General features: G+C 34.8%; 1 protein-coding gene across 4 annotated transcripts in view; it reads left to right on the plus strand.

Annotated features, from left to right (window-relative positions):
• Positions 1–19,657, plus strand: part of LOC118203668 (diacylglycerol kinase delta) — a 266,853-nt gene that overhangs the window by 101,836 nt on the left and 145,360 nt on the right. Inside the window, exon 1 of one of the 4 annotated variants that reach the window (XM_085816164.1) lies at positions 16,400–16,759. The exons of the other annotated variants lie outside the window; for them this stretch is intronic. Coding sequence (XP_085672290.1) covers positions 16,718–16,759 — 42 coding nt within the window. The 5' untranslated portion in view covers positions 16,400–16,717. Of the gene's footprint in view, positions 1–16,399; positions 16,760–19,657 lie in introns of those variants that run through there. 4 annotated transcript variants of the gene reach the window in all.

Raw genomic sequence — 19,657 nt, forward strand, 5'->3', positions numbered from 1 at the left:
ATTTCCGGCAGGGATGCCAAAAAATGTATAATTCTAATAATTTCTTAGAATATAAAAGGTAAAAGGGACTTACCTTTTATTCGATCTTCTTTCTTCTCCAAAGCATATCCAGGAGTATTTTTCCTAAGTACATCTACACACTACTCACAGAAAGGAGAGGCTTTTAAGATAATAAGATATTTAATTTGCATCACAGCACTAAAAATATATATGTAACACAAAGATAAGGATTACATGTTTTAATCTAACGTCCATCACGAGTTCTCAGAGTTCAACTAAAAAGTTTTGATTTAGTTTCTGCTGCGCGCATGCGCAAATCACGTGGTTGTCGGTGAGAGTTTCAGCAGGCTCCTCTATGCAGGATTCTCCCGTCTCTAAATCACAGACGCCTTCGACTTCAATGGCACGGCAGCAAGTTGTTTTCTGCAATGAGTCTCGTTAAAATCGTTAGTGATGGAAGAGTATGTATGCATCAGACGTTACAGAGGGGGACGTCTGCTCCCACAGTGTGTTTTATCCAGCTTCATACCGCACAAACGCCTGGCATCATGGTGTGGAGAGCTGTTGGGTATAATTGTTAACCCTACTTAGTGCAGATTGCGAGCAACCTTAACAGTGATCGCTACATAAGGGAAGTTGTGCAGCTAGAGGTCTTCCCCGTTCTTCGACGCATTCTGGGCGCTGTATTTCAGCAGGATAATGTCCGTGAACATGTTTCTTAGACTGCACAAGCCTTCTTTAAGACACAACAGTTTCGCATTTTCCATGTCTTGCTTATACCCCGGAAATGTTGTCTATTGTGCATGTCTGGTATTACATCGGTCGGCGACTTGCTTGTACAGATGGTTGGGCACACACTTTGCTATATGTGGAGCAAAGTGGACATTTATTAATTGTTAAGCTTCATTCAGAATGCAAAAGTTTGATGTTTTGCGTACTTGAAATGTAGAATATTAATATGCTAGTTTTGAAAATATTGGTGTCGTGAGGAAATTTTTAGGAAGATTTCGGCAGCCAAAAATCATAGCTAATATGGGAAAAATTTTGCACTTTAAATAGGTTTAGTAAAAGGCAACTCTTCAAGCCTGTAAGTAATTTAACTTAAAAAAAAAAAAATTCCACTTAAGTTCTTATCGAATTGGATAAAGACTAGAAATATCGCAGATGGAAGATTTATTACCCCAGCGGTAATTTTTTTCCTGTAACACGTGTTTGTTTTTGAAAGAGGAAGACTGAAAAATGGTGCATGAATTGTGTATAATGACTGGGAGAGGAATTGTTTAGATGAGGGCTTCATAGCCGCGCCTTGATGAAATATGTATCATTCACTACAGAAACGCGGCAAATTAGAAACGATAATCAGGCGTACTTTGATTCACAATCGGTTTAGCGCGCGGCCGCAGCAGTTTGAATTAGACTTAAGCATTGCTTATCTTTCCAAAGGAGAATCCGAAAATATGTATCTTTCGCTTCGAGGCAATCATTGCTACAGATTTTTAAGATGTAACTATGTTTCCGAAATGTTGGAGATTTTTTTCTGTAACGTTGTGTTGCAAGTCCTTTAATTTTCGCGAATTTATTTTGTAAATTTCGTCTTTTTCCGGTATTAGTGATTATTTTCCACGTACCTATGAACGACTCAATACAAGACCCGGAGGAATGTATAGACAGAACTTGGATTACGGCTTTTCGATACATAAAAATGTGTGTGAGCATTTAACATAATGCTATCCCAAATTAAAAGCAAGTATTCTCGTTATCAAATAGTTCAAATATCATTTAAGGTTCCTTATTCTTCCTATTATATAAAGTGATAACGAAAATCAATTTGTAAGCTGAATTGCGACTTCATATAAGCCACAGACCTATTCGTTATGGCTGCAGAATCTTTCCTATTTGTGAACTCATAAAATATTATCTGTAAGTTAGAGAGCAGAACTACGCGTAGGATCATTTAGCTTAAAAGCGAACTGCTTAAAGCGTGCGATATAATTTCCAGTTTTCCTGGAATCTTCACAGTATTCTGTTGAAAATGTTGAGAGGTGATTAATTTTTTTACGTGCTATTAAACGATGCTTATTTAATGCTTTTTCAGCCTTACCACCTAGTAATATTGTAGCTAAACCTTTTCCCTCGTCACTCCCCATTACTTTTGCGGAGATTTCCACGTTAGCTAATCTTTGGCATTCAACAAATTTCGTTTGAAATATGACTAAGGAACTGTTCGAAGGAATACTTTCAACTGAACTTTACCAGTTCTTAAACTTACGGTACGATTTAATCGTAAGGCTTAATAAAAATTTGTTCTTTCTGGTTAAAACTGCACCAATTGCACAGCTCCCTATGTACACAGGACGATGTTTTTTGGCACACTGACTTCTGAAGGTCGGTGATCTCTGTGCCTATGCGTGTAGCCTTACGCTTTTATATATTGAGATGTCGCAGAATTACGAAAACTTTTTGATACCAACTCGTATTTCATAGTCCTTTATTTTATTTTGGATAATGTTACTTAGGTTAACTTATATGTATTGTTTGAATATTATAACATGTTATAAGTGTTCAGAATTCAATTTTCGATATTATAGTGAGTTGTTTGAGGTAGCAATTTTATATCATTAATATGCACACTTAGAATTACATTAAATTGGTAAATTTTATTGTAGAAATAGTTCTTAAAGATTATTTTTATAGTTATTAAATTTACTATAAAATTTATTAAATAAGACCAAGAATACGAATTGATCAAGTATATTTCACTAGTATAAATCGTCAGTTTTGTTAGAAAATAATTAATATTATCGTATTTTTAACTTCAGAAAGTATCTCAAAATAGTTCAGTAATGAGATTCAAGTCCAAAAGAGCGGCTTTAAATTCTCCTCATTATACATCTGTTCTGTTCTGTCTCGTCTTTCGTGAAAGTCAAATGGTGTAATAATGCCTTCCGTCTTTCTCTTCTTTGTCAAGATATCTCTTAAGAGTCATAGAAGACAAAACCACCGTAATCGACATTACGAAGAAAAGTTGTAATTATTATTATTCACATCCTCTCATTTCCACTAATGAGCAGAACTGTTTCCTAGGGTCCTAAATGCTTAAATTACGAATTAATTACAAATTCCTTTTGTGTTACCGTACTCAGTTTAAAAAATGTCAGAAAATGCGCGCAGAAATCCTATCAGAATGAAAGCAGGACTAATTGCAAGTGCAGTTAAACTTTTTGAATAGGGAAGTGATTAAAAAATGATGTATTATACGAGTTAATTATGACACATTTACTAAACGGAGTTACGAAGTCTACTCCTTTAACAGAATGTTAACGGATTATATGTATTAAGCGAAGTTTAAAATAATTAACTGATATTTAAAGTGTTTCTCCATTAAAATTCAGAATTTATGCCTTGAGAAAGAAAGAAATATTTTATTTATACACAATTTTTACTTTGCGTTATAACAGCTGTCAATTCGACTTTGGTTACAAGATATATTTTAAAAAAATTTGATCAAGTGTGTATGTACACAATGCATGATAATCTTGATCTGTTTTTCTTTCATTAATGAAATATGGGTTCGTAGAGTATTTATGTACTCTAAAACATTTTGAACCAAACCAAGCAACTCTACTTCGTAGTCTCTTGATTTTATTTATTTATTTTTTTTATTTATTTTATTTTATTTTATTTTATTTTCCAAAAGATATCATACGAGTTGATGTTTCAACTTCAGAACACTTTGTTTGATGTGGTGCACCTGTCATCCAAAAAATTCACCGCTGACAACCTTCTGTGAAGTATATGGGGGAGATCAGAATACTCCTGTGTGGGCTTACAGTTTCTCATAAAATGTCTATGATGGTTTGCTATAAAGTTGTCTTTTGCGAAGACAGCCACAGCCATTGAACTGTGTTCGTGATCTCTTGCAATGGTCGCGTATCAAAGCTGTCGTTGATCTAACGACACAGTTTGTTTTTAGTGGCCAGTTTCCATTCTCTCCAAGAATAGAAATTGCTGATGTGTGTGGAATCAATATGGTAATCAGCTGTTGCCCTAATTTGTATAGCGGTTAACGACTCTGGCTCCTGTATAGAATTCAGGTAAAGGCATGGATGTTTGTAAGTGTATAGTGTCTGTACAGCACTGGGGCACTTAAAATACTGGCTAGCCAAAAATGATAAGGAAAGAGGGGTGGGATAACCTCGGGCTGCCCTCAAGGGCGGTCTGCATCAAAATTGGAGCACAGCTACACATTTAGGGCAGTGGAACTATACCTGAACGGTCAGTGGTGAAATTCTAGTATCCTTCTCACTTGTACCTGTACTCATGATCATTTTGTGATTATTGAGGGTCAAATAACTGGTCGGTTGGTTGAAATGCAAATCAGTATAAATAGCCATTTTCCTGTGATACACGTAACTGTTACAATTATGTTTGCTCTGTCGATAAGGTGCTACAGTGCTTTGCATTACTGTCCTCAGGACATACCAAATACACTTATGTCTATGAAAATTGCCGCTGAACGATCATGTGAGGATTGTAAGTAGAGAATATTGAGAAGCCGACAGTTCAGTCAACTGAAACTCTACTGTAGGAATTTCTCTACCTTCTCAACGCCGAAGAGCTACGAGGACGAATTATCAAGCTCTGTAAAGGAGGATTTTCGTACTGTTCCGTAGGAAACATAATGCCATATCGATGATTCGTGTATGGAACCAGTGAAAATTCCGGCAAGGATCACAAAATGTGACGACACCGCGACATTTTAAGACATCTCATATGTATAAAGCATTGGAGATCGTGCAACTTCCTCTCAAGAACCAACATAATTATTACGCAATTGTTACAGGTATGACATTGTCCACTTACATGATCTAGTGACGTATCTGCGCAGAAGACTTCTTGTAAACATTTCTTTGCAGAGAATTCTGTTGATAATTAATTATTCGTACTTCAAGCTGCTTTGGGTGCATGATCATCCTGAGTGCCTCGTTGTATGGTACTAGTACTCTTGCGCGGCATGTTAGTGTGCTATCTAGTGTGTGTATGATGAAGCCCAGTACATGAACACTCTAAAGTAACTAACCTATCCAAAGCTACTATATATGTAAATTGCTCCAGAGTAACTTATGCATGTTTATTTATTTATGTATGTATCATTATAGAACTGGTCTGTAACCAAGAGTAAAATGTTTAATTATTAGTGTGGAATGTTTATGTACTTGCAATAACGTACGCATGTGCAAAACAAATATTATTATAACAATTTATTCCCAGTGTTTAAACCTAGGTGCACATAAATTGCACCACATTAATGTTTAACTATTAATGTATAATATTTATGCAACAGCTGCAGTGTGTGCATCAGTATACAATTATTGTATTGTACATTACAATTATTGTAAAATGTTTAAATATCAGTTTAAAATGCTCAAATTACAATATACAGCATTAACAAAAGTTTCTATTAAGCTCTTGACGCCGGGCTTCTGAAGCGCCAAAGAATTATCGCGTTCAGTTGTTGATTCCGGATGATACCCGAATAGTCCTAGTAAGCCGCCCGGGTGGCATATTTCACAAGTGCACATCTGTGTAGCCACCGAGGGAGTGGTTTCTAGGATGGACCAATGAGCATCCAGTAATATTTCTGTCATGTCACATGACCTTTCGCACGCTTTAAGATTTAAGCAAGATGTTTGAAAATATTTTGCCACGCTATTTTCTGTATATCGTCTATTTCTTCTGAAAATTTTCATTGCGAAGTTAGATCAAATATAAGCAATTGGAAAGATTTCACTACCTGGTTGAAAGAATTTGAAATAAATACAAACACATGTTGGATGCTCCGCAAAAATATTCATGCGAAATATTACTTAATAAGTGATAATTAAGACGAAATAAATATGCGATACACATCTGAGCGCTATCTTTACATAAAACTATGCATATGAGAAAAATATTTACACCAGTTATATATGTAAATATAAGTCAGCACTTTTTATTGCAGTCTATATGAAAAAGATGTTCTACAATAATAGCCAGTGCATAATTTTATTCAAAGTTTTATTTCACTTATTTACTTCTCTAATTTGCATTTAGTGTGTTAAATTTCGCATTTGATAACTGCTCACTCTTAAATATACTGTCTACACAAGAAATACTCATCAAACAGAATGAATTTACCTATTCACAACGAATATATTCAATTTATTCTCATATACCTTTTAATGTTAACAATGGATATAATCAGATCATACACAATATGTATTCTGAATCTTACACTTTCAAAATCAAAAGAATGCAAGCACTGAAATAAGAAAATACTAGATTCATTCTAACACTTCCAGTCCTTCTCAGTTCAATAAAAAATTAAAATTAAAAAAAAAAAAAAAAAACTATACACGTGAATGCTCTTAGTCCACATTTGTTAGCAAATGCATAATATTCGAGTGTAGCCTGAGTAATTTTCTCGATGTAAAGAGCGATAATATGCCGTGAACACCAATCCAAATATCAATGAGTGACAAAAATCGCGAAAGTGAAATGTCAGCGATTAATTAAACTCAAAAAACGAAAGCACTGCGAGATTTTCTGCTATTACGCAATACATTTATAACTGCGAAACAAATGCAAATTAAAACATAAACAACATGCGCTCACGTGCACGAAGATTCAGCGTCACAAGTGCAATAGAAGCTCATTGGTCCATTTTCGAAACCCCTCCCTCAGTGGCTACGCTGATGTGCACTTGTGAAATATGCGCCCGGATGTCCGGATCCCCTGTAACCTGTATTAACCCTTTGCGCTCGAGGCGCTTTTCTGTGCACACTGTCCATTCTGAAGGTTCAGTCTCTTCTGTACAATCACTTTGGCTTCCAGATTCAATATCGATTATTGGGATTTTTCGTCTTCTTGCTCCTCTAACGTCGTCACTATCTTTATCACTTCTGGCTTCGTTCTCATGGGCAAGCTCTCTATGCAGTGATGTAATTTCGTTCGTTAAGCCGAAAAATTAAACTCATCTTCGCTAGAAGTAACTTCTTCGTCGTGTTCCATACTTATTGGGCTCAGTAACTTTGAAAGAAATATTGCGATCGGCAAGAAGGTTGAGTTCGAACTGATGTCGAAGACAGAGTCCTACCCGCGGTCGCAAGTATTTTTGAGATAAGACATTTAATCGCATAAGCATTTCAAAGACAACCTTTATTTGAGATAAGACATCCTTATAGCTATTCAGACACCTCGTAATATGATCTACAAAAGGCGAAGTAGATCTCTCAAGCGACATTCCTTAGGTCAAACACAAATAAACACAACGATTCAAATGGTGCCTCTCAGGCACCGCTCGAGTTATCGCATCACATGCAGTGGTGCCTGAGAGACGCCGCTCGAGTGCAAAGGGTTAAGGAAGTTATAGGAGTTCGGGTCATACCCTTCCTTCAGCACACTACTGGCTGTACATTCCATGTGGAAAATTGGCTTTATATTCCATCTAGAAAATGGCCGACCGAATGTTGAGTGTTTGTCTTTTTTCGGAGAGCAGGTGACGGAAGACGGGGATGTTTAATGTTTAACAGTGGTAAACAGGCATACGTCCCACGCCTTCCCCTTATCTATAAACAGCAACTCTCTAGAGCCCCAAGGGGCTGCATCGGGAGTTTATTGAAATTAATAGCAGATACCGCTCCTTTCTTGATATAGTTCTTGCCAAATATATCGCCGGTTGAATTTGTATGATCTATGATCGTTTGGCCCATCAAGCTGCACTGGCAATCAACAATAAATAAGTGTAAACTCAAATCGAAGCAGCTTGGCAGAGCTTGCTTGTTTATTTGTATTATCATGACGAATGTGTGGCGTTAATTCCTTTCATACTGCTACAATTTTCACTAGCGTAACTGTGGAATTTTTTACCACCGATCTTGGCGATACATAGCTTTCCTAGGTCAACTTCATCTCCAGAGTTTTCGCCAGTCGCAAATCTGTGGAATGTGATTGCTTATCGGACGAATGTTTGCCCAAGGTTCTCTAAACGAACAGGAGTTCTAGCTTTGTAGACACCATTAAGCATGTTACTTCGGAGCGACAGACGTGCAGTGCGCTCGTCGAAGGTACGTGTTAAGAAGGGAGAAATACCTTGCATTCTTCCGCATTTAAAGAACGACTGAAAAGGCGGGGATCGAATCGCCAACAAACAAAAACAAATTATCACTTACCACATTTTAGTTCAGACACCACTTTCAAAGCCATATAAAATTCTTTTGAAGCTAGGAAACTGAAGAAATCACCAATGCTTTGTTTTTGAAAACTACTTAGTTCTCTCATTAAATCAATGCTGTGCTAAGTTGACAATTTTATATTTCAGAAGGGTAATTATTTGTGCCTAGGTTTGTCTCGTTTCGTACATTCCTGCGTGATACAGCATTCCCCATTGTGCATCAACTGATTAATTGTGGATGATTTTTAATTAATATTAATTACTTAACTGCGGAGGACTGTAATTTTACCAGATCCATTTTGAGTTTGATTTTAATTTTTTATGATGTACCTGTTTTTTCCATATAATTGTCAAACTCGTCTGATAAGGGGGAAAATATAACTTATGTAAATCTATAAAATGTTTAAATTTACTTAATTTGAATAATATCTCGGATCACAACACAATCTTTGAGTCATTATTTATATAAGTTTTCACACTAAAATTATTTCTCTTAAATATGCTGCTTATATGTTCAAACAATTGTTCTCTTATTCTTTTCAAGGAAATGAGGAAATGTATTTGACTTTATTTTTATTAAATTATTTCTACATTTGACTGAACTGAGCAAATCAAAAGATAAAATGCTTCAGTTTAAAACATCATTCTTGAAGACCCTTTAAGTAACTCTAATCCGGTGAGGAATGAATAGAAAGTTAGTCTGATAGTAATGTATAAAACACTTCAAAACGTCTTTCCGAATAGATTTTTGCAGAAAAAGAGCATAAACACGTTCATCTAGAAGAAACGCGTGTCCTATCATTTCCATCTCGAGCACAATCAAGCCGTGCTCTGTTCTTCGCACTGCGGATCTGGGTATGTTTCAGTTGAAAGAATGTATTCGTTTGAATGCAAGTCTACGAAAACCGTGAAGAAAAGTCACTTTCAAAATGGGGTAGAAACGAGTAACATTAGACTGTATATAAAAGCACGATTACCCAAAGCTTTGTTTTCATGCACAGTAAAGCCTTGACAAACTCGAGGGATTATGTCATTAAAAAAATAGCTTATGTGGACACCACATGACTTCCTTGTGCGGTCTATTATATTATACACATTCTTTTCTGCACTTCATTTAAACTTATTTCCTTTCCTCGGATTACATTAGAGATATATTTCTCCAATTCGCACTTCGCGGCAAAGCAAAAATACATAAAAGCTCAAAACATCTTCAGAATTTAAAAAATATTTTTTTTTTTTTTAATTGTTAACAAATTTTTACTTCCTTGTACGAAGTAAAAAGGAAGTATTGCAATCGCGAAAAGTTTCAGGCGGCATATTTCAACGAAAATATTCCATTTTGACCTCTTTCCAATGCAATTTAACGATGTTTTTGCGTAATATCTGTATGTAAGGACAGAATAAAACACTTTTTTCCTCCAAAAAAAATTATGAAACTGCTTTAAAATGAATTCTGAAGAGAATTTTTCGTGGCGTCGAAAATACGTTACGCATAACTCAAAAACGAGTAGCCTCAGAACGTTGAAATTTTGTATATAGGACTGCTATAACATGAAGATGTGCACCTCGTATTTTGGTTGCAATTGGCCGCACCTAACGTATATAAATATATTTATATATGTATCCACTCTGTTACCCGGCTCAGTGATCAGTTTCTTTACTCTTATATGTTTGTCAATTGTACATGTTTTGCTTTAAAAATGATTGAATTATGTTGTTTTTATCTTCCGGTTAAGGTTTTTATGCCTTTAGTAAATCTGTATGCCATATTTTTAGAATTATCAACAATTTTAAAATTGTTTAAGTGCCGCTAAGCCTAATAATGTTTTTGATGGCGGCCATTGCTCTTGTTTATATTTGAAACAGCAGGATAGCGGATTTGTTGCCAATCTAGAGAAACTTAGCTTCGCAATAACAAAGATAACGCCTTCATTTATTATTTAAATCATGCTTTATCCTTTCTGGAATTTTTTCGAGGAAATAAGCGTTTAAGATTTACTTCGTAATTTTTAATAGAGATATTTTGAGTTTTTATGTATTTTTGCCTTGTCGCAAAGTGAAAACTGAATTAATTGAATGAGAAATACTCAATCGTCTGTGAAAAACTGTTTCTTTTTTGTTTTGTTTGCTTAATTTCTTTTATACATCGTTCTAGCTTTATTATCGTATTTGAATAGAACATGTGGCAACGATTAAATATTTCTTTAAATGATATAAATTTTGTGCATTCTGAGTTATAATATGATACTTGCATTTACTGTCACGAAAATCACGTTTCTTCTTATCGTGGTTGTAAGGTATACAGAAAAAGATTCAATCATTTAGAGAAGATACAAAAACCACAAGAAATTCTCACTAAAGATGACTTCCCCGAATTCATTCAAGCTTCAGGCCAAACTATTCAAGAAATGCCTAAAAACCTTTACAGTGGCAAAGTTAAGCAGAAAAACCCGCAAGAAAATTTAGCAGAAATCATTAACATTTTCAAAGATCAGAAAACCCTTTATCTCATGAAATCAATAACCACAATAGCTCAGAAAATTAAATCAGCTAAATCAAATATGCAGAAACTTTGTCTAACTTTTCAAGCCATCGACATTATTTTGAACCTTGCAGATCAAGATTAATTCGCACCTTCTCTCAAGACAAGCATAGCCGAGCGGCAGAAATCCTCAAGCTGCAGATCCTGACATCGTGGGGCTACGTTTACTTCTCTTCTAGAGACTCTGCACTAGGTGCAAAAAGTACGTTCCATCTTACTGGATTCAACTCATCATTAAAGACAACCTACTTATAATATATTGGTAAAGGCCGCACTAGGCCGATTGCCTCTTATTGTGTTACGACATAGACATAGTTATAATATGAACGAAATATGATACTGTTAAGTAAACCTAGCGCTAAGAGTGTTGCTATGGTAAACAAAGTGAATTTTAAAGAATGCATTTATTCTATTATGGTTTATGCGCTGTCGGCGAAGTAGGTTTAATTCAATCCAATAAGTTTAAATGAAATGCAAGAAAAAATGCGTATAATTTAATATTCCGTACAAGGAAGTCATGTGGTGTACACATCAGATTTTTTAAATTGTAAACAAAATTGAACAGTAAAACCTAAAACAACAAATACTATTAAAAACATTTTTTTTTTCAATTAAAATTACAGTTTCTACGTAAAAACATTCAATTTGGTGAGCGGGCAGGAAGAAAAAATTTTCGGTGTACGAAATGGAAAGTTAACTTTTGGTGAGACTGTGCACAGAAACTGTTGCACCAACTGACTTAGTTCTCTATTCTGCTAAGTTTCAAATCTAAGCAAATGGTGGCGTTCCTTAGGCTTAACTCCACTTTAAAATTGTTGATAATTCTGGTAATAAAAGGCATAAAAACCTTAATTGGAACATAAGAACAACATAATTCACTTTTAAAGCAAAAAATGCACAATTAACCAACTTATAAGAATAAGAAAATTGAGCTCACCGGAGGCGGGTAACAGAGTGGCAAGATATATGTGGGTGCGACCGATTGCAACGAAAAAGAAAGATGTACAATTACATATTAGAGCAGTTCCATAATACAAAATTTCAACGTTCTGCGTCTACTAAGATTTCAGTTTATTCGAGATATATACGTACCTACGTACGTGCAGATGTCATGAAAAAAAATCTCTTCTGAATGCATTTTAAATTCATTTTACCGTCCGTTTGCGAAAAAAAAAATGTCCTTAATTCTGTCCATACGTACAGATGCCACGCAAAAACATTGTTCAAATGAATTCGATATGTTCAATGGATATTTTCTTTGAAATATTATACCCGAATACAATACTTCCTACGAGGAAGTAAAAATGGGATACGTTTAACTCAGATCAAGAAAACGTGTATAATTTATACAAACCTTAAACACAAATATTATCGTAATTAAAAGTGAAAAATTGAAGAAATGCTAATTGATAGGATCTTTATTACTGCTTAAAAAGTAGATCCGTGGTTTTAATTTGCTGAAAATTTTTGCTTTGGAAACCTTTGACGCAGTTCATTAAACGTTTCGTAGTAACGAATGCAAAGGTTTTTCAATACCTCTTTTTAAATGCTCTCCTCTTTCTTTATTGGAGTCAATTTCTATTACAAAATCAGACATTTCGTGTTGATTTTTTAACAATTCGGGTTTTTTTTTTTTATATATATATATATATATATATCATTGAAGGCTGTTTATATTCTTCACTCTCGCTGCTTTTATTGTTGGCTGGTATTATAAAATCATCCAATCAGTTGGTGTTATAAGATCATTCATTTTTCATTTCACTATCGTCATTATCAACTAATTCTTTGATTTCACCTTCTACCATATCTAGTGCCTGGTCTTCCAAAACTGTAACCCCAAAAATAGGTAGCGCCTTCTAGGTTTAAAAAAAGAGTAAGTTGGAGACTGGCTTTTGGTGGGAGACGCCGAATGCTCAATGTGGTAATTTTATAAATTTAACAATTATATCAACTGATGTATTTCTTATTTGTACAAAGTGTATATAGTTTACGTTGTGCGTGTAAATAAATTAAAGGTTAATCCGAGTCCATTAACTGTGTATAAGACCGTACACCGGCAGCGGCTGGATCTTACAATATTCAAAAAATGCACCTTTTGCACCTTCCTTACGATTTCCTTGGCTTCATTTTCAATCGATAGAAATCTAAAATTGACAACTTCTGGCCAGCACTGATGCTGGCAAACATTCTTTGTTGAGGAAGTCCCTTGTTCCCATTCGAGTTTAATCATTTGTGTGGAGTGTTTTATTCTGAAATCCTTGCAAAATGCCATCAGTGTGTCGTGGTTTCCTTCGTCTAGTGCTTTGTTTGCAGAGATGTTAACATGCCTGACATAATAGGCTTTGAATGATTTTATGACTCCTTGATTCAAAGGTTGGATTAAGGAAGTGGTACTCTGCGAAAGGAATAAAACCTCTACTTTTGGATGCAATGACGTGAGTGCTTCAGTTCTGTATCCTAGAGCATCCTAGCTAGGAGAACTTTAAATGTCGCGTTTTATTTTCTAAAGCAATATTTGTCTTTTTTAATGAATGAATTTTCAGATCAGTCATTAAAGAGGACTGTCGCAAAGTGGCTGACGCTCTATATTGTGCTGCTTATAATTGAAATACAGAATTAAAAACTGTGTATGCACTACTCGATTGCCCCGGTCTTGGTGTCTCTCACTCTGGCGTAATAATGTATGCAGAATATTCGAAAAAGGTATTTACAGGTTTTATTTAATTAAATATTGATGCTGTATATGCACTTCCAGTTCTAAGGTTAAACTTAATTTGGTAATTCCTTGTTAACCAAAAGGTTAACAAAGAAATCGAAATGGCCCGCAACCATTTCAGATTTGCGCCAAAATCTCAGCTGTAATTTTGCCATGCTTGGGAAGCGCGAATGTAAAAATAAACAACACAGTACATAATAAGAATACTCACATGTCGTTTCGCAAGAATATTTTTAAGATTCCTTATCCTTATTGTTTTATCGCATGTAATTGTTTCAGTCAACTGCAAGCACTTTTACTCATATTAAGCTATTTATAACACCATTTATTTCATTCACGTCAGCTCCTCTGTCCAAGAACAAATAAATCTAATATCAGTGTCGAATGATATTCTGGAACCCCTGAATTAATTTCCGACACGGAGGCCGTTCTTTTCGCAATTTTAAACATTGCACCTCCAGAGGGTTTCATCGTTAACGTAAAGTTCCATGTTGTGGTCATTTTCGCATTGTCAGGTAAGGCCTCTTTTTTGAAAAAATGATATGGCATCCACGTCATTTCTTAGTAAATGAAAGATTGTTAACGTTATATTAAAAAAAAAATTATTTTTAAATAAACAATACGTAAAACTTTTCAAAAATGCATAATATAAGAAAAAATGCAACACGGCACTAATATACGATTACGTGGCGAGGTTATAAAAACAACATCCGGTTCTAAAATACGGTCACGTGGCGAGGTATAAGAACACGCAGCGCAGCCGTTGCTAATATACGATCACGTAGCGACATATAAAGAACAGCCAGATTTTGGCGAACTACAACCGACTTTTCATCCTTGTCGTTATTTAAAGTCTAATGAATACAACAAGAATAAAAACAATTTGAAAGTTTATTAGTACTGGGTGTATTTAATTACGTGGTTTTTCCCATGTGTAACGTGTATACGAGCCAGTTTCCCTTACGAAGTCCTCCACAAAGGTATCTCTTCTCTTAGGCAGATAGCCCTCGAGGCTTTGCCGTGATTAAATAACCTAACCTAACCTTGCACGTGGCGCTGTCATTTCGTCTATTACTTATTTAAAACTTTCACATTTGTTCTATGTCTTAAAATGAGAAATTAACGTTAATGACCTAAAGCTGCAATAGTATATTACAGTACAAGTGAAAAAATTGAATGTTTCACTCACGCGTGTGTCGGATTTGCGCAATACTTATGGAGTCCACAAAATTTTTGTAAATATTATGGGGTTCTGGGGATCGCGAAAAAATCTCAGTGATAAAAAGGGGTCGCGACTGAAGTTTAAGAAACCCTACTTTAGGAGAATGAACAATTTTTTCTAAATTTGGTATATCTTCTAAAAACCCTGTCTGTTTTGTTGTTGTTTCTTACGTATTTCTCTCGTTATTATTTATTGTTTTATTTATTCATTGTTTCACAATAAAGCAATTATTCTGAAACTATAAAATATTATTGTGTGTGTGGTATTTATTTATTGTTTTACAGTAAATAAATTCGATAAATATATTTTTATAATGTTTTTACTCACTTCTTTGTATTTTTAATAGCCAACACGTAAAATTACTTACTCGTTCATTAATACGATAGGCTAGGCAAACTGTTCCGTTTGGTTATGAGTCCCACCAGTGGCCGAGCGGTAAAGTCACTGAACACTGGTTGTTCAGTAAGAGATTTGAATCCCACGAACGGACTGGCTTCATGGGCGTTTTCGTGGTTTTCCTTATGTGTACGTGTATACGAGCCAGTTCCCCTTAGAAAGTCTTCCACGAAGGCATCCATCCTCTTAGGCAGATAGCCTCCGAGGCTTTGCCGTAATCAAGTAAACCAGAGTTTCTTAAACTGTGGTCGCCAAAAATTTTAGTAGTTTTTAATATTTCTTCAACTTATTATAATAATTTTACAATTGGCAAATATTTTTACACAATGTATCTGAAAATGCATAAAGACGATGCAGACAAAAAAAAAAAAAAAAAAAAAAGCGAAAACGTTTCGACGCATTCTTTCTATAATATAAACGCTTACTTTACTTGCTTTGTACGTGATGCTGTTATTTATTTAAAATTTTCATATTGTTCTATGCCTTAAAATTTGAAATTTAAGTTAATGACCTAAAACTGCAATAGTACATTATAGTTGAACTATCTTCAGATCAAGTGAAAAAATTGACAGCTTCACTCACGCGTGTGACGGATTTGCAGAATGCTTATGGGGTCCCACAAAATTTTCGTAAATATTATGGGGTCCTGAGGTCGCGACTGAAAAAAATTTTAAGAAGCCCTGAAGTAAACTAAACGGTTTGGTCATGGAAAATACGGGCAATTAAAAGTAAAATTTTGTCGAAACCCTAAAATAAACCTGTGTCCAATCGAACATTTTGTACATGTGTTAACATTAACATTTTTCTTATAGAAGTACTTGAGAATTTCTAAATAAAATTTGTAAAGCTGAAAATGTTATCTTTGGTGAACAGTGCTTTCAAAGAAACCAGTTCACATCACTGATTTATTATTGCTCATGGATGCTTTCCAAGGAAAGAAGAAAATGAAGTTACTCTTCTTTTCCCCTAATGAAAATCTTGTTTACGATGGCCTGTTATGGTAAAACTTTTATGTAGCCTATGACGTTTTATGCAGCATTCATTTAGTCTTTTTCTTCTTCCTTCTTCTGTCCATCCCGGGAAATACGAGATGTGGCTCTTTTTTACGTAACTGTTAAGAAAATCACAAAGCGCTCCTTTCAACTGGAGAGCGTCAATTACCTCGCGGAAGTTTCACTGGAGTCCCACGCATGACTGGGCATGGAATGAATACAGTATTCTTCATTTTCCTCTTTATTCCGTCACTCATAGTATCAGCTGGCCTCACTTCGCTTCGCTTCTCTTTTAAAGGGAATTTATCGCGCATAAACGGGGAACAACGCTTAGAACACCAAAGTCTTGCCTGCCACCTTTGTACTTTTTCACTGTGATAATAACACCGCTGAAATATCACTTTCCCCTCCTTGATTGATAGCAGCGAGCGACGTGGATTGGGAAAGTTTTTTCTGCACAGCCATGTTTTTAAATTCGCTACGAAACACTTGTTTTTATGGAACACGTCGAAGTTATTTGTATGACCAATAACAACTGCCGCGTGTGTAAACTGGCTGTGGAAAAGACCGAGAATCACCACGTTTCCATTTGCAGTGAAATACAGATGAGAGTTTTCATTAAAACTCATTGCCAATGTACTGCTGTTTTGTGCCAAGTGAAATATTCAAAGGAACGGTGAGTGAAAGTAAATATTCATGTATACAATTTTTTTAAAACTAGTTGATAAAAAAACCGGTTAACTCCTATCGAATTCTGGACATTTCATAATATTTTTTTTTCCCCCTCGTGTTATATTATTTTCACATGTTTTATTATCAGAAAATGTGCGGAGATTAGAATATTTAGAATTTCATTATTTTAATAATAGATCGGCACAAGTTACAGTATATTATTTCCATTGTTTTTTTCAATTCAACGCTACTTCTTTTATTGCTTCTATTGTAAATAATACTTCCTTTTTTAAAAATTAAGCTTCCGAAGGTTATTTACCTAGGCTTCCAACTGTAAAGCTGATCTGAATACACTTCGCAAATTTGGAGAATAGGGGAAGAAACTGGTGAACAGAAGATAAGTAACCTTACGTTCTCTACTTTCTTTTCCGGGGAGGGGAAAAAAATAGCGAAACTTTCATTAGCATTAAAGGGGACTCATACACCTTAAACCCCTTATGATCTTCGAATATGTGACTGTTGCAAGAATTGGGATATTTTATTTATTTTAAAAGCAATTACTTCCAACTTCTTACAGCTGACTACATAATATAGCTGCTTTGGAAAATAGTAACCAGAAAGTTTGTGTTGCCACAAATATTTTTGTAATTTAATCCTCTTTGTGACAAAATATTTCGCCATGCTTCCACCTTGCGCGCATGCTATTTTAAAAATGGCTGATGGTACATACTTGAAATTGGATGGAATTCTTTATATGGGCACTACTTTCTAACTGAACCAAAAATCTGATGAATATTTTAATACTGAAAAATTTTATGGACGAAAACATTAAAAATTTTGTTAATAAAATACATTTTATAAACTGAACTCAAAATAAAATAAAAATTTAACATGAAATTTTTAGAATTTTAGGTTTACAGTAGTTTCCAAGTGTTATAAAATCTATATATTAATTATGGAATTAAATTATGAAGCAGAATGTTTTAAACTGTGCGCGCAAGTTGGAAACATGACGAAAAATGTTGTCACAAAGCGGATTAAATTATAAAAATATTTATGGCAACACAAACTTTCTGATTACTATTTCAGAAAGCAGCTATATTATGTAGTCAGCTGTAAAAAGTTGGTAGTAATTGCTTTTAAAATAAATAAGTTATCCCATTTCTTGCAACAGTCACCTATTCGAACATCTTATGGCTTTTAAGGTGTATGAGTCCCCTTAAGAGCACACTTTGCTTTCATGTAATTTATTCGTAAGCAGTGTTATAACTTTCTTTCGAAAGGAGATATGTTGCTGGAATTAAAAAGAAGCATAATTTAAACAAAGGGTCTAATCCTAGTATCCGGTGCACACGGGATTTGGCTACTTTATGATGAGCAATAAAAACGGGACATATACGATGAGTAGTAAACGGGTCATTCAAAGAATATATATAGTTATACATAGTATATACTTAGTATATAGTGTATAGTATATACATAGACGTTGTTTGAGTATATATATAGTGTAAACTGCATAGACGTTGTTTGGGTCATTTTTGGTGTTGGCGATAATTTTCAAAATCGCGCCAAGGCTTCACCGTATACTAGGATTTTACCAAACAAAGTATCCATTCGGCTTGAAAACTGCTAGGGCAGTGGTGGCGAACCTTTTTGGGGCCGCGTGCCATTCCGTTTGAGATATTAAATTAGAATTTTTCACGAGTTACCTCAAAATCCTTAGATCTGAAAACTGGAATTTGTTTAACAATGAAAGTATTAAAACTCATCGGCAGTCTGCAATAAATTTGAATTCGTTTAGCAAGCGTTATCTACTTCAACTTTGGCGTATTCTTTGCCATGTAACAAGTAATATGAATGGCGCAAACAATTGAAACGTTATAAATTGGGTTAATAAATATGTATATCATTTCTATGGCGATATATAAAAATCTTATATCTAGGTTTAGGCCCAATGCCAGTGGCATTATGCGGTAAGTAAGTAAGTGAAACGATCAAGAACAGACGAAAACACTTATTTAAATTATATAGTATCATTTTATTGTGCTTATTATTATTTATTATTGAAGTAATATTTTAGTCGCGTGCCGATTGTGGCACGCGAGCCATAGGTTCGCCATCACTGTGGTAGGGTAATGGATTCGAGTTGCTTGCAGCTCGAACGTTCTACGAACGTAAAAAAGCTACGTGGTTGATCCTGCCAGTAGTCATATGTTTGTCTCAAAGATTAAGCCATGTATGTCTAAGTACATGCCGTATTAAGGCGAAACCGCGAATGCCTCATTAAATCAGTTATAGTTCCTTGGATCGTACCTTACTACAGTAAGACCCCGCTTAACGCGGGGGATACGTTCCATCGAAGTAGAGCGTAATGCGAAACAGCGCTAAGCGAGGCTATCTTAACATGTAAATAATGGGGTTAGGGGAAGGCGGATAAAAAATGGTTAGGCATTAACTTTAATAATGTTTTTTTTAATAAAAATAAAATCAAACATTTATTTCTTACAAAAATAAAAACAATATAAACGCATATACTTTTAAAAACAAATAAAATTCTCAGTCAGATCATTCAGTCTATTCTGGGTTTCCAATTTCCTGCCTTTTTGTTAAGAAGGCATTATGATAGATTGGCTTAATGGCATATTGCGTTCAATTTCGTCGTCAATCCATATAGACAGTCGTTTTTCCATTTCCTCTATAATGTTATTTCTAGAACGGGTAATTCTAGTTGCAGAGCTTGACGTAGTTGCAGTTGCCGATGACGGTATTTTTTCTTTATTCTTAAGAATTGTCCTTATTGTTGAAGTTGCCAAAATCAATGCAGCACTAATTTGAGATTGACGTTCACCAGAATCTAATCTTCTAATCACTTGCATTTGAGTTTCCAGTGAAATGCTTTTTC

The sequence above is a fragment of the Stegodyphus dumicola genome, chromosome 4, assembly GCF_044657685.1.
Source record: "Stegodyphus dumicola isolate Sdum_Otavi_A_Nest chromosome 4, ASM4465768v1".
NCBI lineage: Eukaryota > Metazoa > Arthropoda > Arachnida > Araneae > Eresidae > Stegodyphus > Stegodyphus dumicola.